This window comes from Labrus bergylta, chromosome 23 (genome assembly GCF_963930695.1).
Source record: "Labrus bergylta chromosome 23, fLabBer1.1, whole genome shotgun sequence".
NCBI lineage: Eukaryota > Metazoa > Chordata > Actinopteri > Labriformes > Labridae > Labrus > Labrus bergylta.
The window spans coordinates 16101725-16129130 of NC_089217.1; the positions used below are offsets into that span (position 1 = coordinate 16101725).

The following is a 27406-nucleotide window of genomic DNA, read 5'->3' on the forward strand; positions in this document are numbered from 1 at the left end:
ACTGTTCTGCGTGTAACTTCTCAGTTGCAAATATTGGAAGAAGTGGGAGTGTGGTAAATCATAATATGTCCTTAGAGATTCAAATGGTATAATTCTGTTTTCATCTAAACATTGTCCAAATATGGTCAGTCCCTTTTGTACCCATGTATTAAAGACTGTATCCTGTTTATTAGGACTAAATTCAGGATCTTCTTTCATTTCTCTCAGTACAATGAAGTCCTCTTTCATTTTGCATTTTTTTTAAATTATGTGCCAAGTCTTTAAGGTGTTTCTTATTAATGCATTGTTGATTACTTGTGTCCTACTTTTAGTCTTTGTACAGAAGGGTATTGTTTTTATTGAAACATGGCAACATGTGTTTTTCTATGGATCTCCACCTTGCTTCAGAGTTATCATTTAGCCAGGTGCTTATTGATTGTATTTGAGCTGCATAGAAATAGTGCTTTAGGTTAGGGATAATGAGTCCCCCTTTTTCTTAAGACATTTTTAACTTCTGCATTTTAACTTGTTTTTTTCTCATCGCACGTTAACTCAGGTGCCTTTTGACCCAAGTTACGCGCTTAGCTTTTCCCTTTAGTATTGACCGCACATCTTTCAGAACCTTTTTTTTGTTATTCTCAAACTGACTAGAATTGGCCATTGAGTGAGAATTGGCCATTGAGTGAGAGTTAACGACTGTTCATTTTTAAAGGACGTTGTTTGGACCTGCTTTGAGCAGCTGAGAGACGGACCCAATGGACGACGACCGGACCGCTGTGCCATCCATTTCCCCACTTCACTCATCAACTCCGACCACATTTGCTACGGCTCTCACCGTGGACCGCCGGCATCCTTGATCCGAAAGAACTTGACGAGTGGTACCATTCGGCAGAGTTCTACCGAACGTGACTCAGAGTAAGGAGCGTTCTGATTAAGCATTGGGTGTGTGGAAGCAAAGCTTGTTGTATCCAAATCAAAGCCTCTAAATCAACTTTTATACCAAATTAATTAAGTCCCCTTTTTTATAAATCCTTACCTAGTTAAATCACTCAAACGATACCGTGTTTTACCCCGTTACTCTAACATAAGAAAATCACCATATCAAACTTAGAAATCAAGAATTAACATTCTCTTATTTACGTTGTCATGTCAGTATCACTGTTGTAATTATATTTTTTGCATATTTACTTTATTCATATATCTTGTTCACCATTTTCTATATTAAAGAGCCCATATTATGCCCTTTTTGGGGTTTGCATATTTAATCTATGTATCTATTTTTGTACGTTCACAATAGCTAAAGTCCGAAAAAAGTGTCTGTTTTCATACTGCTCCTCCTTGCTCCCTCTACGCTCTGAGTCCATCAGCTACGCTCTGCTGAGCCCCCACTGTTAGACCCCAGGTGGCCCAAGTCTGCTCTGATTGGTCTGCCGATCCGCTCTGTCGTTATTGGTCAGTTGCTCAGCACACGTCTCGGAAATTTCAACATGAGCTTCAAGGCTTGCCACAACGAGCCAATGGGCTTAGATCAGTGATCTCACACTGACAATGATGTCGGACTGACAAATGTTTATCGAGGTGGGCTAGAACTGAGCGTTACATGTGGCTAATGCTACAGCTAACAGGAGAACGTAGGAGAAGCCGCGTTTCCGTGGACTTTGAATTTTTGCACATAGATGTGGCTAAGCATGCACGGGACACTTGGAAAACACACTAAAGGGCATATAAAACCAGCAAAAGCATAATATGGGACCTTTAAACTTTACACATAAAAATTCTGTAATTTGTCTGTGTATTTTTCTGGTTTTAAACTGCTTGAGAACTTACTCTGATAATATGAGACAGATTCATTTATTAATTCATTACTATAATTAAGGTTAATAGTCTTGTGCTTATTCTTAAAGCTGGTGCCCCGTATTATAATTGTATACGCTACAAGTGCCTCAGCATGGATGAGGTGTTGTTGCTGTATGACAGCCTTGAATCAAACAGCACACACTGGACCTGTGAAACAATCAGTCAGCAAAGTCAATCATAATTTGAATGCATTCATATGTAATTTTCCACCCCATTGAAATTTGGCATTGGCTACTACAGGCATGTACATCAAGGACAACAATTGTGTAATTATGTTTTCTATAGCGACATCATTGTACTTGAGGGCTTGCCCTTAAGGGGGTTTCCAGGGTAAATAGGCTACAAGTGAAATCAAAATAACACTGGTAATTACCTTATTATCCGGGTCTATCTATCTACACTGATTCTCTACAAAATACGTAATCTGATACAACACTACTAACTCTTTAAGCAACCAACAGCAACAACAGCGAAAAAACCAACCTACTCTCGAAAAAAATTCAAATGAACCACACTAAATAGGGATAGCCTACCCCGGAACATACTTGATCCCGCCAAGTGATCCAAATGACAAACCGAACCAATCAGGTGATTCGTATGACATTCGAAGCCTTCAACTGCTTCGAATGTCACTAGTCAAGTGACCAAACCATGCCTCGGCACAGTGGTTCGACAAATTTGCTTCAAGAGCAGAGGACAGTCACTTGCTGTATGCTTATTTACCATGTATTGCAATTGCAATGTGGTTAGCCTTTTGTTGTTCTGTTAGCATGTGGTTGCAGTATGTATTTGAAGTAACAGGGTGTACTGAAGTTACTATGTGTAACATTAGCATTAGCCTTGTTATTAAGTGTTATGTATTGCTTCTGATGTAGCATAGCATGTAGCATAGCATTAGCATAGCATATAGCTTAGCATTAGCAACAACCAAGAGTGGCAGTAGCTCAGTCTGTTGGGACTTGGGTTGGGAATGGGAGGGGTTGCCAGTTCAAGTCCCCGGACCAAGTCCGGAAATTGATCTGGTAGCTGGAGAGGCATCAGTCCACTTCCTGAGCACCGCCGAGGTGCCCTTGAGCAAGGCACCGAACCTGAAACTGCTCTGGAGAGCTTGCTGTGGGCAGCCTACTCACTCTGAGACCTCATTATTAATGCATGTCCAGAGGATCCTGTTTGTGCATGTTTGTGTATTTCGGCCTATGTTTGCGTAGCATGTAAATTAGACCATCTAGGTCTTTTATGCATTTAGACAGAGATCATTCTTTATTAATAAAACACGTTTTTTTTGTTTGAAAAATCTGTTAACAATTGGTTCTGTTTCATTTTTCATGAGGTAATTTCTAAGGTACTGACTTTTCAACTACTTTTAATTCCCTCTAAATGAATACACAATGCGATTAACAATAAGTTCATATTCAAACCATTATTACTCTTCATAAGCATTTTAAGCTCCCCATTTCCCTATTATGGTAATCTCTTCTCGTTGTACTTAGGGATTGCAGGCAGTTTGAGCATGGATGGACCATCATGCGATATTTCTATTTCTCAAAAAAAGAGGGCGTATTCAGGCCATGCACGAAAGTTCAACTCAACAAACATGTTTTTTTACATGACCAAAATGATCATTTTAATCATGATTTATAAAAATAAAAATATAAAGTCCTTCGGAGGTCTGATAAAAACATACACATGATCAAACATAAGCAGTCCTAACTGTTTCATCATACTGTTACTAACGTTAATATTAGACTGATCAGTCTATTATCATGCCTAACTGTTACTGCTAATAAAACACATACTTTCAAGCCCAACACTGTTTCAGCAGTTGGCTGTTAAACGTGAATCTGGTTTTGCTCAAGGTTTCGGTTTGTAAAAAGACAGTTTTTCCTTGCCACTGTAACTTCGCTAAATGTTGCTAAGTGCTGTGATGGATTACTATTGGGTCTTTGCAGATAACACAGAGTTTACCTGCTATACTGTAACACAATGTAAAAAAGAGTGAGGTCTTTAACCTGCTCATAACAAATGCACATCTATTAGCCCTATTTGGTGCATATGTAGGACAAGATAATGTCAATCATATTCTTAACAATAGGACGGCCTGGGTGAATGTTGTGAGGCAGGTGGTGGGCCAGAGTCATCTCCCAAGCGTCCACTAGTCGAACATTAAGTCCTTTGAACACAGCTCTTAGCACCTTGTCCAGCTGTAGTGTGTACCAGTCACTGTAGTTTAACGATACAGAAGGTGTTAAACCTCTGAGGTTTGCAGTCCTGATGACCACCAGCGTGTCTGGAGCCCTGTTCAACAGACGAATCACCGCCCTGCGGATGCTCTGAAGCCGTCTGATGTAGAGCTCAATTGGGAAAGGGCTGAAGTGGGCCCAGATGCTAAAAACTACAACTGTGTTGGTGCCACCTACCAACCCGTCAATTTCATTGGAAATGTAACGCAGCTCACTGGTTGGGACGTAGATAAAACTAAGAGGAGGACCATGGACACGGTATGTTACCAAGATGTTTTTTGCATTGTCCCATATCATGTAAGGTCCAGTTTTCTTCGGACTATTCCGGTTAATCTCATTAGCATCTCAAAGTATGACAGAAGGAACAAGTTTAGCTGTTATATAAATAATATTAAACTGTCACCTGAAATGAATGTGTATTAACTACCTGGAAGTGAAGCATCAAGGTACTCAAACCACTGCCTAAGGGTGGAGTCTCCATACATGTGGACCGCCTTTCCTTTCAGACACTGACTGATGGCAGAGGAGTTGTTGAATTGGTGGACTTTGGTGCCACCAAGTGATCGCCACACACCATGGAAGTAATACCCAGAGAGTCCAGACTTCCCACTGCCTTGATCGACCTCAGGTTGCCCTAAGAAATATTGATCAAAATAACCTTTAAGTTATTAAAGTCATTGTTTTAAAATATATTGTCAACAGATCCCATAAAAAACCCAAAACAAGGTCTCTCCTTGACCTTGCTTATTTCACTTGAGACTTAAGATGACATCATATATGACCATAGACTGTAAATATTACTGGACGAACCCTGACCCGTCTGTTACATAGGCAGAAAATGAGTCCAATCGACGGCCGCATCCATATTGGATTTGCAGTCTCAACCTAACTTCGGATCAACCTAACGACAGCAGTAAGGCGGGACCGGCGGGACTTAACTCCACCCATTCAGCTCGACGTTAGCAGTCCACTTCACAGCATCGCTAACAGCTAGGCTGCTATCATCCCCTACTCCTGCTCGTCCTGAGAAAACTCTACAAACAGTAAGTTAACATTTAACTTTTCTACAACACAGTTAAAACTAATTATATTCAACCCAAATATTTAATTAAAGTCTTAAAACTACACTTTTTTAAATATACAGTCATGGTTTTTAGTTATTTGTCAGAGCAGTTAGACTTTGTCAGTGTTAGCAGAGCAATACATTAACAAAGTTTTATCCATAAACTGTAAATAAATATGAGACATCCAGAAGAAATCAATATTACAAAGCATACAGTTCATGTTACTGTTCTGACAAAAAGAGGAATGTCTGTGTTTTATATTTACTGATGTCAACAGCGATGAGGTGAACATGACAATTGAAAAATAATTATTTAGTATTTATTACAAGACATTTGTTTTCTATTGAACCCTGTGAAGTCATGGAGTCTGTGGACAGTGTCAGCTTCACACCAAAAACTTTATTAGAAAAAATAGTGTTTAAGACTGGCATCTATTATGATGAGTTGCAGCTACCTTGTTCAATATTATTCCTGCAGATGTGGCTCATAACAAAAAAACAGCCTGAGCTGTCACATGTAGTTAACTGTACATTTTGTCTGAGGCATTAATTGAACACCTTTGTATTTCTCCTATAGACACAGTGTGGATTATTGGTGACTGGTCTGTCGAGGTTCCCAGAGAGCTGCAGAGACAGAGGAAGAAACCTGAGCCTCAACAACATCTGCATTTGTTGGTTCTTCTGGGGTGGACTTCAGTTGCTTCTCTTCAACAGCTCGCTGTGAGGGAGGTCTCCCCCGGATGGCCTGAGCGATGTCACCCACAGGCTGAGAGCTGAGATGGGTTTTAAGCCTCTTGACAAACCGTTACACTGCGCCCGCCTGTCAAGCTGGTCAGCTACAAGCCTTATTGTGAATAACTCTTATCCTTCATCAAATCAAAACTGATGAGTCATCAAAACATTCACCCCCCCGTACAGTGTGTGTCCATCGAGACATGAGCTAATCACACCTATTTGTTTGTTTTGTACCAAGCTGTAAACATGTTCATCTCTGCTGTAAAAACAGATTTTTTTTAATGTTGTTTTTCAGATTAAATAAATATTTCTATATAAATGCACTCCTTTATGTCTACTTATGAGTATACATTTCAGATTTGAAATGACAAGACTAAAATGTGGAAGTCTACTTTTACACAACTTCTTATTCTTTCGACATTTTCTTTTACCAAATACTGATGTAGTTCATTTCTGAAAGTGGGATGGAACAGAGTCATTGCAAAAATATGCCCTTAAACACAGCCCCATTCTTAAATCAAGATACATGGAGAGTAAATAAGATCAATAACTTGTGAATAAAAACACAGTTAAAAATGATTTAGAAATGTAGTCTTCCCTGATCAATATCACATAATATCAACTTCTCCCATCTAAACTGGACAAAGGGTTTTAAAATGGGAAGAAAATGGTTTGATTGCAAGTTGTTTGGAGGAGATCTTTTTTTATTTGAACAGCATGAATACAGTCTTCCAAAGTGCAAACCCTCCTCCTCCTCCTGAAGCTTGTGGAGCTCCTTCATGTACTGCCGTCTTATCTGCTGGCCATCTTCTCTCACCAGAACTTCGACTGTTGAAAAGTCATTCAGAAGAAGCTCGAGCATGTGACATGGATCCAGGAGAACATGGACTTTTAGTGAGGGGTCTTCAGGATGACAAAGAAAGAGAGAAAATATCAGTTATTCATTAAATCATTTTTTTTGTTCTCATCTATTTTTCTGTATTCATCTGTGTGTAAGAGTACATTTATAAATTCAACAGTATACTACCCAGACAACAAAGGTACAGTATTCAGGTAATCAACATCTATTCAAAGTTAAGAAGATAAACATTATTGTAATCATGCTATTTTCAGCTCTCTCACTCACACAATGATATTCCACATCAAATTGTCTCAGATTTTGTGAGGAAAAATTAAGCAGTTTATTGTGGATAGTACTTCATCTTAACATGAAACAAATATAATCTGAATTATTTAAATCATTAACAGATCCCAACATACAGTAACTCATTTATTATTAACATGAGCTCAGTACATGGCTGTATTCTTCAAACTATTTCTTATACTTTATATCTATGTGCTTTAAATCTTATTTTCATACATATTTCATATGTTATTGATATTTCTACTGCTATATTCTGTGTATGAGTTCAGTGAAAATTAATATGGTTATTAATATAGTTCTTAATGGTTACAGATGCTCTTACAAAGTGCATTTTTTTTAATTTGTTAACAGTTTGCTCAAATCTTAAGACACTACATCAACCATGTAACTTTAATGTCATCCTCTATAACCTACACAGCACATTAGGTTCAGTTCAGTTTATGTTACTGACGGATAATTACTACACAAAGTTTGTTTTTAATGTCCACATTTACGTGGAGTATAACATTCATCATAACATCAGATAACAACTGAGGTGAACCTTTAGCTTCTAACATCACACAAACTCATTTTCAACATCTTAACAACAAACATTTCTAAACCATTGACCGTAAATAATGTAAATAATGAGCTACACAGTTCGTCGACTGGTTTACAAGCTAATGCTAAACAAGCTAGGTCCGTAAATATAAATACCGACACACAAGTATACAGTAAATATAACACTACTATATCACTTACCGAAGAAAACTGAAGCATCAACTTGTTGGATGGTCTGTTAACCGCACAGCAAGCCATGTATGTTGTCAGATATGTGTTAAACAAACTCTCCAAACGAAGTAAAAAAGAGGAGAAATCAGACGGATCAAGCTGTTAGCCTCCTGACCTGCTGACCGTGCAGAGCTGTCAATCAAATCTGACACAACCAAATATGGGCATAGTCGTTTTCCTTCATAGAATAAAATCCGATGAGTTATAAAAAAAATTCACCCCCCCCCCCACAGTGTGAGGAGAAGGGGCCGTCAACTTCTCAGATATATCTCGTTTTGTGAACCAGGCTGTAAACATGTTAATTCCTGTGGTAAAAACGGGCTTTTTTGGCTGTGGGCTTATGGCACTTCCGGCGCTTCTGCAGCCAGCCTCAAGCGGAACCTCGAGGAACTGCAGTTTTTTGTACTTCCACATAGGCTTCATTTTTCGAGACCGGAGGTTTCCCCTTGTATATGACGTGATGTTGATAAAAAAAAGAACGTTCTAAACAGCAATACAGAAAACGGCCACTTTCTCCTCTAATCTTTTGCCCTTTTGTGTTGTATAAAATATCAAATCAAACATTGACTTATTCTACAACCTTTGCCAGACAATGTTAAGTGTTAATTTACAAAAAGATTTAACCTGCAATATGCTCTTTAAGGAAAATGTTACCAAATACCTTTTATAAGAAAATATTAATTATTAAAAGCAAAACGTTGCAGTTGTTAAATAGTTAACATTTTTAATAGTACAATAGAACTATCTCCTCACACTCCTGACACTTACCTGAGGAGATGGCTGGGGGTCCCAAGAAGCAAACTGGAAAAAGGCTAATCCAAAGGAACGCCGTGGCATGGTTCAAAGGGAGGTACGCAGGGCAGAGGAGGAAGGCAGACATGTCAAGGCAGTAGCCATGAACAAACAGGGCAGCTGGACGAGGTGGGAGAGTGTGCGAGAAAGGGCACTGACTTGGAAGGACATCTGGAGCATGGAAGAACACCGGATCAAGTTTCTGTTGTGTTCCGTGTATGATGTCCTGCCGACTCCATCAAACCTCCACACATGGGGATTGGCCGAAAGGCCCTGCTGCACACTCTGTGGAAGGCCAGCTAACCTGGAGCATGTCCTCTCCTCGTGTGGGTCAAGTCTGGCGAATGGGAAATTCAGGTTGCGACACGACCAGATCCTGACACAACTGGCTGCTGGTGTGGAACAGGCCAGAAAGAGGCCAAAACAACGTACTGATGGTCCTCGTTTCATCCACTTTCTCAGGTCAGGGGAAAGTGCAACAACAACAGCAGAGTTGAGGACTAAAGGAGTCCTGGGCACGGCAAGTGACTGGGAGATGCGGGCTGACCTAAGCAGCAGCTCAAATTTCCAGAGGAGATAACCCTTACCAACCTCAGAACCAACATTGTCCTCTGGTCTAAAGGTACCAAGCAAGTGATCCTAATGGAACTTACAGTACCCTGGGAAGAGAGGATGGAGGAAGCACATGAGTGCAAGCTCAAGAAATATCAGAATCTCATCCTCGACAGCCAGCGTAATGGGTGGAAGGCATGGAACCTGCCGGTGGAGGTCGGCTGCAGGGGCTTCGCAGGACAGTCGCTCTGGAGAGCTCTTGGACTGCTTGGAATTGAAGGCCAGGCTAGGAAGCGGCTGATAGCCAACATCACCAAGCAGGCAGAGGCAACATCCCGGTGGATTTGGATGAAGCGGAATGAGCACTTGCAGAGCAAACCTGGGGAGGGAAAACATCAGAGTTGAGTGGCAAACTGCGGGGGTAGTACCAGGATGCTGGTTCTACCGTCGAGCCCCCCCGAGATGTCATGGGCTTAAATCAATGAAACATCGAGGAAGGGGGGTGCCCATTTGAAAACCTGCATAAGCCACTCAACTCATTTCCAGTTTGGAGGGGGTGCCTTGAGGGAGGGAAAAGGAGAGAGCGATTCCACTGGCTCACAGATGGTGTAGGGGAGAGTACCTGTAAAGGTGAGCCGGTTGCGATAACCCCTATCGTATTTTGCATAAAATAAATCTTGTTTTGAGCATGAATGAAGTAAACGCTTCCAGCTCTATCTCAGTTTTGTAGATGGAATCTGTTTCATTTATTTATTTTTGCCTTATATGTGATATGCTCTCTACAAGGCACAGAGATAAACAGCTATTGTCACTTTTTTTTTTTATTGTGTAGTATTTTTTATTTTCAAGGTCACATGGATATCTTTTAAAGGTGGAAGTAGAAAAGTTGTGCGTTACCTTTCCTTGGAGGCAGCACAGTAACATTGGCTGGTCCTGAAGAGTGAATGAAGACTTTCAGGTTGATTTTGCTGGGTGGGAAAAACTGCCATGATTAAGAATCTCTTAAACACACTACAATATGTAAATGTCAGAAGTGATTTACCAAATGGTAACACTTTAGTCATAATAAATCACTCCATATTTGGAATGAAAATATACACTTCATAGTTTTGTTGATTAGAGTCAACTTTAATTGTTCAGATTAAGTGTTTTGATAGGTATTATCTTAAATTATACATTTCATCTTTGCCACCTGTAGTTACAAACACAAAATTCTCCACCATGTGACACATACTACATACTTAAAGTCATTACATGTAAAACTAGATGCAACTTTTCTACTGCTGTGCTCCCTCACCTTTGGAAAAGCTTCTCCTCTTTGTCCTTGAGTCTTACATTGAATCCGGCTCTCATGTGGTTAATCCTGTCATCACAGCTCAGTTTCTTTGGCTTGTAGCAGAACCAAGGCTCGCCTGTACGGAGGTCAGTGTAGTTGCACTGTGGCTGGTTGGTTTGACGTAGGCAAACGTTACAGGAGGCAGTTTCAGAGATTGAACCTGAGCGGAAGAGGCTTTTAAAGAGAACCCTTTCAGGATGTTCTCTATTCAGCCTGTGCAGAACTGTGACAGCCTCGCTTGAGTGGACAAGCGTTACCTGATAAAACAAAACACAAGAGTTCTCAAATTACAGCATACACCCTTTGCCTGCTATTTTTTGTTTAAGATTAAGATCAAGGGGAAATTCTGTTTTTACACTCTGTTAATCATGCAACATGTGGTGGGGAGGGGACTTTGTGGCTTGCTCTAGGCAGTGCTCAGGTATCTCTGCAGCTACCAGACCAAATTCCATATTTCGTCGGCACCGTGACTTGAACCGGCAACCCTCCGGTTGCCAACCCAAGTCCCTACAGACTGAGCTACTGCCGCTACTGTATCATTTGATTGTTAAATCAATGTTTCCAAGATAATTCATCTGTATTTTTGGTGCCAGCTGACTAAAGTTAATAATTTACTTAACTTAAAAACGTAAGAGAGATTAATGGAATTGGTCAACTCTCTACTAGCTGGAAAGTTGAACTTGTAATACTCTAAATAACTGCGCGTGGTGGCAGGCGCTCCAGTGTGTGAGTGTGTGTGTGTGTGTGTGTGTGTGTGTGTGTGTGTGTGTGTGTGTGTGTGTGTGTGTGTGGGGGTGTGTGTGTGTGTGTGTGTGTGTGTGTTTGTGCAGCATGTTGGTGTGTCTCACAGTCATGACGACAGAGAGAGGAGCAGGGAAAAGTAATTGCAGCTACATAAAACGCGCTTATTACTCACAGCATAGTTTTTATGACATTTTGGTAAAACATTTACCTGCCCAGTGGCAGATAGCACTCTGAACTTTGGAATTAAATGACCTACAGGACAATAACATTAGGTGATTCCTTTACCATCACTTGTTTTACAATACCATTTTAAGCCTTGAACTTTACCTCAACCTGTGCACTTCCTTCCCAGAGTAAAGGGAATACAGCAGAGTAGGAGCCATTAAGGTGATCCACCACTCGTCCAGCCACACCTGCTTCAAGTGCCCTGTTGTGCAACCGGGCAAGTAAGACATCTCCTCCAGACTTCTTGGGGTTTCCTTGGAAGTCGTACATTTGTATCATAACTTCCAGCTGGTCTCCTATGTGCCGCTCTACTCCACCCCTCCCTGGGAGAATGGTGAAGGTGCTGTGGGCGGGATCACTTGTCTGGTTTAATAAAAAAAAAGGTGGCGGACGTGGAGATTCAGGCCAAGCAATGGAATCTAATAACAGGCGTTCCTCCTCAGCATCTGCCAAAGACAGTGGCTTAAAGGTGCAGAAATCATCAGGCCTGGGAGGAGCAGTGGGAGGAGCAGTGGGAGGAGCAGTGGGAGGAGCAGTGGGAGGAGCAGAGGTCACTTTCTTAGGGACGATGGTAGAGTTTTCTTCATAATGTAGCTGGAAAGGGGTTGAAAAAGAAGATGGTGACAAAGACGCATCGAACAAATTTACTTCAATAAAATAAACTGAAAGAAAGATAAGTGATTTTTCTAAAAGAATAAGGATTAATCATAACTGTTGATTTGTAAACTGTAAGCTGCTGGAAGGCACTGAAATGTCTCTAAAACGATGCCTAAGGGCAATAGTCTTTTACTAGGGGAAGAAGGCAAGAAGCCCGGGAGTTTCATTGCTCTGACCAGCCTATTGTTCATATCCTTTCACTGGAGATATATGCTTTGATTCTAGCTTTAGTACATAAGTCTGAAAAAGTGCATTATTATCTACAACCTTGTAGCTTATTAAATCGTGTATTTGATTGCCCAACCTTTTTTAAACCAAGATCTACTTTTAAAGTTGCCAGTCTGCAGAGATCTACCAGTCCACACAGTGAGCCGTAGCCTTTACCGACAGCCTCCAAATGCATTTAATACTCACACAACAAACAGAAAATAATATCAGATATAATAAATGAGAGTTCTGTAAAAAATAATGCAATATCGACATACTTTTTTTAAAACTCTTATTTTAGGGTAGGCTACATTTTAATATTAAGTTTGTATTTATATCACATATGTTTTCCCCTTAATTTAGTTTACAACAAACAACTTTAATCTGTGTGGAGATGTTCACAGACTACAGCAGGCTGCTGTGAGATGATTTTGCTTTTGTTAAATTAGCTGCAGACACGGTGAGAGTGAATGGAGTAAAGTCCAACCGACTGTTTGACCGGGTCACGTGTGTTCCCGCCTCGGTCCGTAAAGATCACGGATCAACTGTGTGCTGTAGCACTAAAAGTAAAAAGTAAAAAGGTTCGCGTGGTGGCTGGCGCTCCAGTGCAAGTGTGTGTGTGTGTGTGTGTGTGTGTGTGTGTGTGTGTGTGTGTGTGTGTGTGTGTGTGTGTGTGTGTGTGTGAGTGTGAGTGCAATGAGATGAAATTGAAATCACTTTTCTATTTTACAATTGTATTTTATATTGACTAAACATCTCGATCGACTGAGAATCAGTCAGCGATCTACCTGTCGATCGCGATCGACTGTTTGGGCACCCCTGGTCTAGAGTGTTTCTCACAGGATTTTATGAGGCTATGGCAGGAGGACACAGAACCACCTCGGGGGTTCCGGGGGCAAGTTCTATTTTAGATGTGGCTGTGGCTCAGTTGGTAGAGACGTCATCTCTCAAGCGCAAGGTCGATTGTTTGTCCCTAGCTCCTGCAGCAACATGTCTGATGTGTCTTTGGTCAAGACACTTAACCCCTTCGTCAGCGCCGTATGAATGGGATTAGTTACTTCTGATAATGTCACTACATAGCAACCTTTGCCGTCAGGGTGTGGATAGGTGTGACATGCAGTGTGAAAGCGCTTTGAGTAGTCAGAAGACTAGAAAAGCGCTATATAAGTCCATTTAACAATTTTGTGCTGCTGTAGTAATTAAACAGAAATTGTAAATGGACTTGAGCTTATATATGACTACTAGCGCAGTGGTTAAATCTTCATATTGCAAATAAATTGACACAGAAAGGCTGTGACCTAAAGACACTTATCTGACATTTAAATAAACAGTGTGTTGGCTATGTTATTCTTATTTTATCCAGTCCTGACTGAAACAGCTTTATACTCATGTAAACATGATGTAAACACGGCTCCAACAACAACACAGCCAGCAGGACTCTGCTTCTCACTAATAGACAGTCATGACTCAGAGAGACATTTACAGAGGACATACTTAATTTCTACTTTATTTATGTGTAAATTGTCGCACAGATCTTGGTGAATTAGGCCTTTTAGTAAATTAAAAGACACTGTTGAAAATAGTACCCTTTAATCTGACTCACAAAAAAACATTGTTGCCACTTATCCCAGTTCTCACCTGCAGCAGGTCCATGTTTCTTAATACAAAGAACAACACAGTCAGAAGGAGAAGGATGACACAGGTCTTCAGAAGTTTCATGTTGACATGGTTACTTATAAAACCTTTTAGCCACATGGTGAGTCCTCTGGTACTGGATTAAAACAACAAAAAGGGGAAACAGACTCTGTGTTAAGTTTATCATATGAATTCTTCTGGAAGTCACTTAACTCAGTCATAAAAACCTCTGAATATTTATAGTGTCATCATGTCTAGCTTTCAACATCAAACTAATCTTGTCAATCGAGAATGTGATAATTATATGTTACCAAACAGGGAGTTTACAACAAAACAACTTTTTGGTGCTAGAGGTTTGACAGGAACATAATTACAATGTTCATACTGATGGTCAAATTCTCACAATCAGGTGTGCCAAGGTTACATGGTCTTATGAAATGTAGTGAAGTCACTTGAGGACAAAATGTTGACTTAAGATAGGGTTAGTTTCCCTGCAGGCACGCAGTAATGGAGGCACGAAGGAAACATGTACATTTAGTCTAATCAATCAATCAATCATTTTTTATTTGTATAACCAGAACTCATAACAAGTGTTATCTCGACACACTTTACAAAAAGCAGGTAAAAGACCTTAATACCTAACTAAAGATTGTTTTGAAGTAGACATTTTAACTGGTACTATTTTGTTACTTTATACTTTAACACATTTACATTTCAGATTCTAATTCTATTCCATTTATTCCTCAGTGTTTTTTCTTCAGTTTCACTTGTTACTTTGTCGATTAAAAAATCAATGATTCTAAAAATCATGATGTATAATTTTAGAAAACATTAAATTAAGCTCATCAACTCTGTGTCTCACAGCTTCAGCATATATGATACCATGTCTACAGTAATTTAATTGAAACTATTCAAATAGCTCATGCTTACCGAATGACAACACTTATTTTTGGGCATTTAAATATATTTTGATGGCACTGTACTACCTCTAAATGGAGGACTATTTTTAACTAGATTTATCAAACTGAACATGTGCTTTTTAACTGATGGGATCATAGATTGATAAAGTATGATATATGACATGGGGTTTTATATCAGAGCTTGAACTCAAACAGTGAAGAGTATTTCCTATCCCTAAAGTATCCAGTAACAAAACAAGTAAATGTGATACAGGGGTTCAATTAAAAACAAAAATCAGAAGCAAGAAGCTTAAAGCATGCAGCATAAAAGAGGTACAGAAAACGTAAAAAAAAATACCTTCAAAGTAGACACTAATGGAAACATGTTATTTTCTCAGCGTCTATAAAATGAAACACAAGTTTCACCCAAACAACATAAAGAATATTACGGCTTACCTCAGAAGAGATTAATTTGGAGTGAACACAGTGGTGAAATCTCTGTGATGTGACGGAAATCCAAATTAAAAAAAGTAAACCTTTTACTCAGAAAAAAAGACAACCTGTCATAACAAGAAGCGCCAAAAAAGTGCTAAAGAAGCTTCATAAAGTCATCAAGGTTAGAAGTTCTATTATCAAGACGAATGATGCCCTTCATAAGAATGTTGCCTCCTTACATTTAACAGTGGGTTGCAATAACATAAACGCCAGCTGAACAACTGAACAGATGAAAACCAGTTTGACAGTAACTGATGTATGGGCCTGAAGCATAAACTTTGTATAAACTCTGCAAAAACAATGGATCTCCATTGAGTGCTGAAATATGTCAAGGTGGCGGAGACACCCATATGGGATGGTGTCACGGCTCTGGCTGTGAACCTGTTTCTCTGTGTATCCCTTGTGTCCCCTCCCCCTCTGTCTGTCTGTGTGTGTGTGTGTGTGTGTGTGTGTGTGTGTGTGTGTGTGTGTGTGTGTGTGTCTGTGTGTGTGTGTGTGTGTGTGTGTGTGTGTGTGTGTGTGTGTCTGTGTGTGTGTGTGTGTGTGTGTGTGTGTGTGTGTGTCTCTGTCTCTGGAGGGCGTGGCTTCAATCAAACACCTGGTGACTACTCACACCTGCAACTCATTCAATTTTGCTGTGTCTGCTTTGTCTAAATACAAACCATAACAGATGGGCAATATTTCTGGTTTTCATAATTTTATGGCAGATTTTGTTTTCAGTTTTCTTCATGTTTCCAATTAATTGATATGTAAAAATTGACCTGAGGGTTGATGGGGGCCACCAATTGCCCACCCCTGCGCATGACAGTCACACTACTCAAAAAGAGACTTAGGGTGCGTTCCAATTGTCCCTCCTATCTCCTTTCACTATCCACTTTACCTTAACCCCGCGAAAACGTCATGAGGTCAAGGAAAGATGTTAGGAGAATTAATAAAGGACTTAGGGAAAGGCGATCTCGTTGCTCTGACAATCCGACCGCATTTTCCACTAGGCGACGCATTTTAAATGCAACGGGCCGGTGGAGGTTAATGACGTGGGTCTGCCGTGTTGAAACTACAATGTTCTGAAAATGGACTACAAAAAACGCATCTAAAAAACTTTCCCCTGTGCCTTCTTACCGGTGAAATAATCCTAATCACCACAAGGTTGGGATTGAAATAAAAGCAATATAGACCACCAGGCTACAAGTGCTTGAGGTTTTCCAGGAATATAGTTTACTTGTTCACACTAAGGCTATTAAACATTTAAAATTAAAAATTTTGATAAATTGCTAAATTTCAATAGTCATTCGCGATGAATCACATTTTTAATCGTATGTTTGAAATTTCACATCAGATAATGAAAATAAATTGTTAGGCTTTTATTTTGAAGTTATATAATGTCTTTAGCTGAGAGTACTTGCTGTTTGAATCCAACCCTGATTTTATTTTGATATAAAGTAATGTTGGGACCCGGCCATGTGTGCTGGACAAAGGACTCAGGCCTGTATTCCCTTTTTAAAGCCTGACTAGAGTTTTTTTCGAGGGAACTAGACAAAGGAGTCTTAGGGCGCGGTCACACTGGCCATCTGTACCATGCTGTACTCAAGTACGATTGGCCCCCCGCTGTACCATTCCCACGCTGGCCGGCCTGCGGTCATACTGGCCAGGACTAACCGTGCTTAAGCACGATTACCTCTTGTACATAACGTTGTAATACCACACACACATGCTTTATGTTATTATGAAGCGTGCGAGAGAAAGAGAGAGAGAGATAGAAAAAAGGGACGCGCACACCGGAGAACAACACAGAGAACATGACAGCTGCTTTGTGGCTTCTATTGAGTCATTTTAGTCAGATACAGCCATAAATTAATAAAAAATAAAATAGACGTGCGGCCGAGTCCGCCGGCGAGTCCACAGCCGCACATCGGAGAATACAGAGAATATGACAGCTACTTTGTGTCTTATATCGAATCATGTTACTCAGATACAGCCATGAAACTGTGGATTTCTCCATAATGAAGGCTGTCAGCGTTGTGTGCCCGCGTGCTCGTGCATGAAGTGTACCGTGTCAAAGCACACCTCTCCGAAGTGTGCCAATGTCTCCGATCATTTCTGGAAACACTTCACTAAATCCTACCTACCATTAGAGGTGGGCGATATGGAAAAAATATCATATCTGTTAAAAAGGCCAGCTCCGCTTGGACTGTTCCAAAAAAAACCCCTCTAAAAGTGGTAGATTCCGGCTCCGTAGTGTCTGGCACAGTGTTCGAAAGAGAAGAGAGTTTACAGTTTAAGTTGCAAGAGTGCTTGAGTAAGAAAAGGGTGCTGCTTTGTTCAATTCGACATATTGTGTGCGTCCATTGAAATGTAAGTAAATGTAATAGTTTATCGGTGCTAATTATAATTTCTATAGGTAAATGTATATCCCTTTGATGTTAATGAAGACCAATTAAGATGAAGTGAGTTGATGCAGCCACGGTTTTTGTTGATTGTTTAGTACACCTTTCTTTCATTATTTCTCATGTTAAGCATGTTTTTGATTGATTGATTGATTAAATTTATTTCAGACATATCAAATAAAATCAAACATATCAAAAATACAAAACAAAATGAAAAGCACGAAAATACAATAAACAAAAAACAATGTTCAAATTATTTCACAAAAAAAGAAAAAGCAAATTACATAAATTCAATTGATATGCCTGAAAAGGAGTAGGAAGAAGTATAAAACTTATTTAATCCTACCCCTTTTCCACAGCTCAATCATTAATATTTATTAAATTATATTAACTTCCTGTGTTCCTTATAATCTCTCTATATATACAATCTATCCATATACAATTTGCTATATTATATTTAAGATACTATATTTGATATTTACAATCCAATGATTTTCCATAATTTATATAATTTATTCATTTTATTGTATTTATACAATCCATATATCTATATATACATATCTATTTGTACAATTTGATGTACTATATTTACATTTTATATATTATACAATCCTTATATCTATACAGTATGTTTACAATTATACATTTGATTGACAATCTATATCTATATCTATATCTATATATATACAATTTGATATAGGCTACTATATGTAAAATTTACATATATATAGTATACATTAACATACACCTGTGTATAGAAAACTTGTAAACCCAATTATTATTGTTATTGGGTGTATTGTACATGTAATGTAGCAATAATATTTTACACGTGATTTGGTTGCAACAGACAGTTAACACATTCATACACTTGTGTTTTATTAGGAGTAGGTCATTTAGTTTAATATTCTGAAAGGAATGACTGAGTTTAACACTTTGTATATGTTTCTCTTGTTTATTTCCATTTTCAGAAACCACACACACACACACACACACACACATACACACACACTCACAAGCACCCATACACAGATATGAAGAGAGATACATTCACACATTCATGCAAATGTGTATGAACACCTTGTCAAGCAGCAAGTTAAATAAACCGTTATAACTGGAACCTGTGACCCCTGCGTGATTTAACCAGTCACACCAGTGGTGGTTGAAGTTTTGAGAGAAGCCTCAGTCAGCTGATCTTTCTTTTAATATAACTTTTTGTTTTGGCAAAATCACAATCATGATTTCACCAGAAATGTTTTTTCCCTCAATTTGATCAATATTTATGCACAACTCGAAGGTTTTCTGCACCACATTGAAATTATGATTGAATAATGTTTCCTAGTTTTGTGTTCATCAGGAAAGAGCATTGATGCATTTATTTAAAAACATAACAAAAAACACATGAACTTCAAGTTCTTGTGAATCTGTGCTATTTCAGCCCTGCATAATTTCTACAGCTATAGCTTTATATAGGCTAAGCAGACTTTGTTTGTAGACTGTGTTGTTTTGTATGACATTATTGGACTAACTTTAGTTTAGTTTATATTTAATCAAACATAATACAGAATGTGTTCTTTCTGTGACACATGATCAAAGTAAGTTTTACTGAAAGAAGAGTTTAATTCATAGAGGGGGCGAGACATCGTTGATTGACAGACAGACAGTCACCATGGTTACTCACTTTCACCTGCCTGCTGCTTTGTAACATTGTTTAGCCTAATCCCTATAAATTTGGTTATCACAACAGGTGACCTTCGGGTGGAGGGGCTTGATAGTAACTTTTAAAAACCGAGAGAGAGCAGTTAACACCGACAGCAATATATTTTACACCGGGGTTATATCTCCCATCACTGACTCTCTTTCCGGCTCGTTAAATGGTTTCTTGTGTCGCTTTCCGAGATGTAAACTTAACTGTGCAAACTATGCAGATAAGTTAACTGTTGCTCACGGTGTGTGTGTTTGGAAAAATATCCGAACAGTTGCATAGAACCGGGATGGAGTAGTTTTTACAGACTTAGCCTACTCTTAAGTTTTATTTTCGCAGAAGCGAAGGGAGAGAAGCGTTTGTGTAAACTGCAGCATGATAGAATAAACACATTAGCCTGGTTCTACGATCTCTCTGCTTTGGCAGATTGTCAGCACGTTAAAATTCTTCATGATCTAAAAATAATAATAATAATAATATATTTTATTTATAAGATACATAGATAGATAGAAGCTTTATTGTCATTGTATAAAAAAACACAACAAAACTTTTGCAGCAATCCTGTACAGCAGCGTTTGCAAAATAGGTTCACATACAAATATATTTGTAGTTATGTACATTTGAGTAAATGATGAGTGAGTAGATAATAAACAGTGTGGTGGCTGAATGAATATCCAAGTATTTATGTGCAGTGCCTGGGTAAGTGGACATATATAGAGAGATATAGGACGAATAAGTTATATTGCAGTTATATTATATATAATAAATATGTATAGTTATTATTGTACAGTGAATGAATGAATAAATACAAGAGATATAATAAATAAAACAGATATAGAGCAGTGATTGAATGAATAAATAGACAGTTAAAGTGCAGTGACTGAGTAAATCAATAAACAACAGTTTTAAAGCAGTGTATCAAAAGTTATTGCACAAGAAAGTAGTGGACAGTTCGCAGCAGTAAGGTAATTATTGCACAGTTTATGGGTTAAGGAGTTTGTCCACAGCTCTGGGATAGAAGCTGTTTCTTAGTCTGTTTGTTCGTGTTCGGATGGTCCTGAGTCTGCCTGAGGGAAGGGTGTTGAACAGACAGTGTCCATTGCTGGGCTTTCTTTATTATGTGTGAGGTGTTCAGGATCCAGCTCAGAGTCCTCTGAGAGGTGAACTCCCAGGAACTTGAAGTTGGCGACACGTTCCACCTCTTCCTGGTTTATGTGCAGACTGTTGTGGAGTGTTTTTTGTTTTTTTCTGTAGTCGATAATTATATCCTTGGTTTTCTTTGTGTTGAGTTGCAGGTTGTTGTTTTCACACCACACAGAGAACGTTTGGACCTCCTCTCTGCAGGCCGCCTCGTTGTTGTTGGAGATCAGTCCTACAATGGTGGTGTCGTCTGCAAATTTGAAGAAGGTGTTGGAGGTGGGTGTGCAGTCATGGGTGTACAGGGAGTAGAGGATTGGACTGAGGACGCAGCTCTAGGGTACACCGGTGTTGAGGATGATGGTGGAGGAGATGCTGTCTCCCAGTCTGACATGTTGAGGTCTGTTGGTTAGAAAGTCATGGATCCACAGACAGAGGGGAGTTCCTAACTGCAATGTGTGCAGTTTGCTGACCAGTTTGCTGAGCTGGATGGAGTTGAATGTAGAGCTGAAGTCGTAGGTGTTAGGCTGTTCCAGGTGGGTTAGGGCAGTGTGCAGTGCGAGTGAGATGGCATCGTCTGTGGATCTGTTGGCCTTGTAAGTGAACTGGTGTTGATCAAAACCAGAGGGAATTGCAGGATTTGATGTGTGACAGTACCAGTCTCTCCATGCATTTCATGATTACTGGAGTCAGGGCAACTAGCCAGAAATCATTTAGGCTTGAGATTGCCGATGTTTTGGGCACTGGGACAATTGTTGCTGTTTTCAGGCAGGTGGGGACTGTGGCTTGTTGTAGTGACTTGTTGAAGATTGGTGTGAAGACTGCAGCAAGCTGGTCTGCACAAGCTTCAGCGCTCGTCCAGGGACTCTGGCTGGCCCTGCTGCTTTGCTGCAGTCTATGCTGAGGAGGGCCCCCTTCGCCTGACGAGTCTGCAGGATGAGTGGCTGGTCGGGGGGGGTTTCTTTGTTAGTGTTGTCCGCAAAGCGAGCAAAGAATGAGTTGGGCTGGTCTGGGAGGGAGGTGTAGATGGGGGTGGGGGTGTTGTGGCTTTGTTTGTTGTCTGTAATGTTCCTGATGCCTTTCCACATGGAGCGGTGGTTGTTGTCATTGAAGTTGTCCTCAATCTGCTGCTTGTATTGTAATTTAGCAGTTTTGATGCCCCTGTTTAAGTCTGCTCTTGCTCTGCTGTCTTTGTCCCTTGATCTGAATGCTGCATTCCTGGCTTTGAGCAGCACTCCCACGCTGTTGTTGAACCAGGGTTTTTGGTTGGGAAATACTTTGACCTGCTTCTTCGTGTTCACATTGTCCATGCAGAAGTTAATGTAAGACAGTACTGATGAGGTGTGGAGCTTGATGTCTGGTTCCTCAAAGAGCTCCCACATGGTGTCCTCGAAGCAGACCTGGAGTGCAGAAGAGGCCTCCTCACTCCAGACCTGCACTGTCTTTATTGTGGGTTTTGATCTGCTGATGAGGGGTTTGTAGGCTGGTGTCAGGAACAGGGATAGGTGATCAGATTGTCCAAGATGGGGGGATGAGTGTGCCCTATATGCACCAGGGATGTTTGTAAATACCTGGTCAAGTGTCCTGCTGGTCATTGTTGTAATGTCCACATTTAGTAAAATCTTGGCATTACAGATTTAGGATTGGAGTGATTGAAGTCTTCTGCCACAATAAAGATGCCATCTGGGTGTTTCTTTTGCTGTCTGGTGATGTTGTCAAGCAGTATGCTCATGGCTAGTTTGGCGTTAGCCCGGGGGTGAACATATACTGCTGCGATGAACACTGCGGTGAATTCTCTTGGCAGGTGAAAGGGTCTGCATCTGAGCATTAAAAACTCCAGATTTGGGCAGCAGAGTCTCTGGGTTACGGTTACAAACAGACACCTCCTTACTCAACATGATGAGAGCATATGGTGAAAGATTGAGAATGACATCTGAACTACAGGAATGTGGTCTCTCAACATGGTTCGTTTGACTGTAGTGAAAGGTGAGACTGTAAGTACTTAAACCTCTTTTTAAAAAGCCTACTCTTGATTCGATAACATTAGCTAACTATAGACTTATATCTAGCCTTCCTTTTATCTCAATTAAATGACTTTACATCTACTGGAATATTTCTGATTTTGCGTTTGGATCATCATTTGTTTTTTGGGCCCTTAAGTGTCCCCTGAACTGGAGATCATGAATTGATAGATGTGCTGGAAATTTCTGTAATGAGAGATTGTTTAATAAAAGATCTTTGAGTCATTCAGTTGTATTTGTTGGCATTTTATTATTCCTTTTGCAAATAGGAAGAGCAAATGTACAGATTGAAAGATAAGTCTTCAGCATAGCCCAGAGAAGGGCAGTCCGACTCCACACTATATAGACATTCAGTTACAAAGTTATGACGCACCCACTGTGGCTATGCTAAGATAAGAAAGAAACCTGATAAGGACAGTTCTCGGTGCGGATCCAGGGAGGATCTGTAATTATAATCTTCGTGTGCATCACTAACAGTCTAGTACATTTCCAGGAGGCACATACATTTCCTGTTACATTTGTTTTTTAGAATTGCATGTTTAGGCTTTTGTTGTTTTGGTGTGCTCTCAACCAGGAACTTGATGTTTATTTGTTGATTCAGAGCTCACATCATAATGATGATTGGTTACAGGCTTGTAGCCACTGATGCTGGGTGCAGCACAACTCAAATAGTGGGTTTACGCTTTTCTCTTGAAGCAAAGAAATCAAAATAAACCCTTAAATTAACCTCAGATCATTTACTAAACCAAATTAACTTTCAATAATTAAGTGATATTGCACCAGTAACTTAAATATAAAAGAAACGATTAGAAAGAAAACATTTCTCAGAATTAAAACCCCTTCAGTTGGTCTGCCCCAGTGATGTCAGCAATAATATCATCAATCTGAAATTGTCAACTCCCTATTGGAAAAAGAGGTCAAAGAAGAATTCATGATCAGTCCATTTGACAATCCCCCATTTCCAGTATTCAGAGTCAGTCATAGCCACCAGGAAATACTATGTAAAATAGAGGCCCACAAAGCTCACACATTCCATCAACAGTGTCATTTCTTGTCCTGACTTCTCTATTCAATATGCATCTTTTATCACACCCCCTCAAACACGGAAATCCAGTTGGAAAGTCGATATGAAATGTTCAGTCTACATGGTACTATGCAACCCTGCTGGATTTCCACCTACCTGGGCTTCTCCACCGAACCCTGCGGGGGGCCTTTTCCCGTCCCACTACGCACCGTTCGAAGCCGAACTACACTCTGGCTTCGCGGCGATATGCAGCAAATCATCCTCCCTCACCTGCTTCCTTGCAGCGAGCGGATCCTGCATCGCTAGCGATGGAGCCGAACACCTTGGTTATTGGTGATTCCATAGTGGGGCATGTCAGGAGAAGATCAGCTGTGACATACTGTTTTCAAGGCGCTATGGTCTTGGTTATATTGGATAGGATCCCCAGTCTCTTGACAAAACACCCACGCGTTACGAACATCATCTTACATATCGGCTGCAATGATGTTTCAAAGCGATCTTCAGAAATATTAAAATATGACTTTAACAGACGCCTTTGCTCGCTGGATTCATGTGGCAGGTGTGTTTTTGTCTCCGGCCCCATTCCTCCACTAGGCCGAGGTGCCGGTCGTTTTTGTCGCATCCTCAGTCTCCACACATGGCTGCAGTCTACCTGGGCAGTCCATAATAGTCCTGCTTTCATTGATCATTTTAACCTCTTTTGGAATCGCCCCTCCTTTTATGGGAGAGATGGAATACATCCTAGCAGTTTGGGTGTACATACTTTGACACAGTCACAACCCCATCCTGAAAAATGCTCACCACCTCCCTCATGTGGCATTCTCTGTCAACTACCAGCTGTTAGCCCTATACTCCCTTATGTCTAAATACAACAACATTTGATACACATGTTGTAATCAACAATAGGCCTTAAAAAATAACATCAATATGCCTACAGCCCCTAGGATCTGTACCTTAGTCCCTATAGAGACGACCCCCTCTAGCCACCAAAGTATCCCTGTGGAATTGGCTCTCTTGAACGTAAGAAACGTAAAAAATATTTAATTCTGAACGATTTTATTTCCTCCAAGAATCTAGACGTTTTATTTTTAACTGAGACCTGGCTGTTACCTGGCGACCACAGCCAGATGCTTGAGCTATGTCCTACTAATTACAACTACTTCAGCTCACCCAGAGCAAGTGGTCGAGGTGGTGGTCTAGCTGTTGTCTTTTAAAATTGTTTTAATTGTTGCCCTATTTCAACAGATACATTCTCTAGCTTTGAGGCCTCAATATTTAAAATCTGCTGCACTTCACCCACTGTTTAAAGAGTAACTAAACCTCATATTTTCAGCTGTACTGCTCTACCCTGGAATTTAAAAAAAATGCTTTTAGAATGTCAATGTATCAACTTGGAGAGGGAGGGGGGCACGGGGGTAAACTCGCCCACTCACTCCTTTCGCACCTTTATCAGCCGCAACATGATACGATGTTTGCCCCACACACACAAATACACACACATACTTGACTCCCCACAGTTCGCTGAGTCGGGTGACCAGGCTTTTATAGATTTGGTGACGTAGTAATTCACTCCTACGTAGTACTGTACTCCACACAGCCGTTAGAGTTTTTCAAACGGAAGGGCAGACACTCTGCACATTTCTAACACAATATTTCAAATTTCAATACTTTGTACTCAAATGTCGAGATTGGGACTTGGATTGATCCATAACACTACTTAATACTCAGATACAGAGGTTTATAGTTGAAAAAAGTGGTTTCAGGGTTTAGTCACTCTTTAATGATCTACCACTCGCCTTGACACAATGGATATTTTTTTTTTTGTTGTTTTTTAACTTGAGCTTTATTTCAAAGTTGCTTTGTTCATTTCAATCATATCAAGTATATGTACAAAAACAAACAAAATATAGGTCATACAGCAGGTGGAAAAACAAAACATAAGACACTGATAATCTTTTATCTGGTCAGTTCATAAATGTACCACATGCACAGGTATCTCTCAAAACTTCAATTCAGCCAATACTTAATACCCCATATGTTTAACATATGCATCCTCATAGTCTTGACTTCCTCTGTCCAACACCTATTGCATGTAGAAAGTACATTCCCAGTGCCCATCTAATTGAGTTATGCAGTTGTGATCTTAATGTATCTTTGCAAATGAAGTAGTACCGGTTCCCATTTATTTTTTTAACCTTTCCCTCCATTGTTGTACAGTAGGTGGCTTTACATTTCTCCACAACACCGTAATAATTTTTTGCAACACTCAGAGTAAATATGTCTGTTTTTTTTGTGTTTATTTCTTCTTGAGTGTTCCCCAGTATAAAAAAAATGCTGGTTCTAATGACAAATCAAGCCCCAGAATTGTTGTGGTCTCTGCCTGAATATGTCTCCATTTATTCAATTTGGGACAATCCCAGATTTTATGAATATGGTCTCCTATCTTCCCGCACTCTCTCCAGTAAAGCTCAGATGTGTTGCTGTATCTCGCCATCACGGGAGTGGTTTTAAATATTCTCATTCAGACTCCCTCCAGGTAGGACTGCTTGTTAGTTTATGCACAGAAAGACATGTCTTTTCCCACATTTCATCAGTAATAATAGTATTCATTTCTAATGCCCATTTCTGTTTCATTTGTAAGGTGTCTCCTGTGTCCTTACCCTGAAACCATCTGTAGAGATGGGAAATCAGATTCTTTTTCAACACTCCTTCCATAGTCAACATAAAGATTCTTTCTAAACTCGATCTTACATACCAGCTCCTAGTCTTAATGCGTCTGTAGATAGTGTCGTAACTGGAGAAATCTTAAAACATCCATCCCTAATAAACCAAATTCTCTCTGGAGGTGTTCGTAAGATGTCAATACTTCCCCTTGACAGAGCTGAATAACGATAGTTAAACCTTTGTCCGACCATTTTCTGAAGCCGTTAACAGTTTTAATAGGTAAAAAACCTGGAATAGCTACAATTTTAAATGTCCTGGAATTAAAAAGATGAAATTGTTTTTTTTTATATCCAGCCAAGTCTTCATTGTGAATTTTATCCATTCATTCTCTATTTTTTAACTTCTTCCAGTTCACTTGGCTTAGAAATGGAAGCTCCCCTAAAGGGATGTCTGGACATGAATTTTGTTCTATACTGACCAGGCCAGTAATAATATTGTTAGTTATCCTTGCTATTAAGGTCTGCAGTTGTGCCGCCCAGTGGTAGTATTTGAGGTTAGGTAAATTAAGCCCCCCCTTTTGCTTTGGTAGTAATAGTATCTTAAGTCTTACTCTTGGTTTCTTGTTCTGCCATCTAAACTTTGTTATCAGTTTGTCGAAGACGTTGAATATTGCCATAGGGACTCCGGCTCCAATGGTAGTTTTTTAAATGAATTTTCTGAACTTTTATCGTTTGCTGGCTTTGACAAACTTATTATTGCTGGTGACTTTAATATCCATATTGATGATCCCTCTAATGGTCTTTCAACTGAGTTTTTAAAACTCACTGAGTAACCTAGTACAGCATGTATCTGGGCCAACTCACAACAGGGGCCACACATTAGATTTTACTCTAGGTTTGGCCTTGGAAAACGTTTTTATCTCAGATCATTTGTGTGTCTACTTCAGCACTGTGTTTGATACTGCCCCAAAATACCCCAGCGTTACTATTTGTTCACGTATCTTTAATGAACATAGTGCTTCTAAATTTTCTAATTCTTTTTCCCTTGGCCAACTAAACCAAACTCCATCTTTACTATCTCAACACAGTGGCTTAGTTGACTTAGTTAATAGCTTTAGAAGTAGTGGCCGAAGCAACAGAGTCC

General features: G+C 39.8%; 2 protein-coding genes across 3 annotated transcripts in view; one reads left to right on the forward strand and one right to left on the reverse strand.

The window, feature by feature from the left end:
• il15ra (interleukin 15 receptor subunit alpha) overlaps positions 1 to 27406 on the forward strand; it is a 117001-nt gene that overhangs the window by 65444 nt on the left and 24151 nt on the right. The window lies entirely within an intron of this gene.
• LOC136177630 (NXPE family member 3-like) lies at positions 3468 to 11854 on the reverse strand. Its single transcript, XM_065951189.1, has 5 exons — positions 11541 to 11854; positions 10431 to 10726; positions 10031 to 10101; positions 4504 to 4710; positions 3468 to 4420 (listed from the first exon to the last, which is right to left on the reverse strand). The coding sequence occupies exons 1-5, from the start codon at positions 11715 to 11717 to the stop codon at positions 3876 to 3878; spliced, it is 1296 nt and encodes a 431-aa protein (XP_065807261.1). The 5' UTR covers positions 11718 to 11854; the 3' UTR covers positions 3468 to 3875.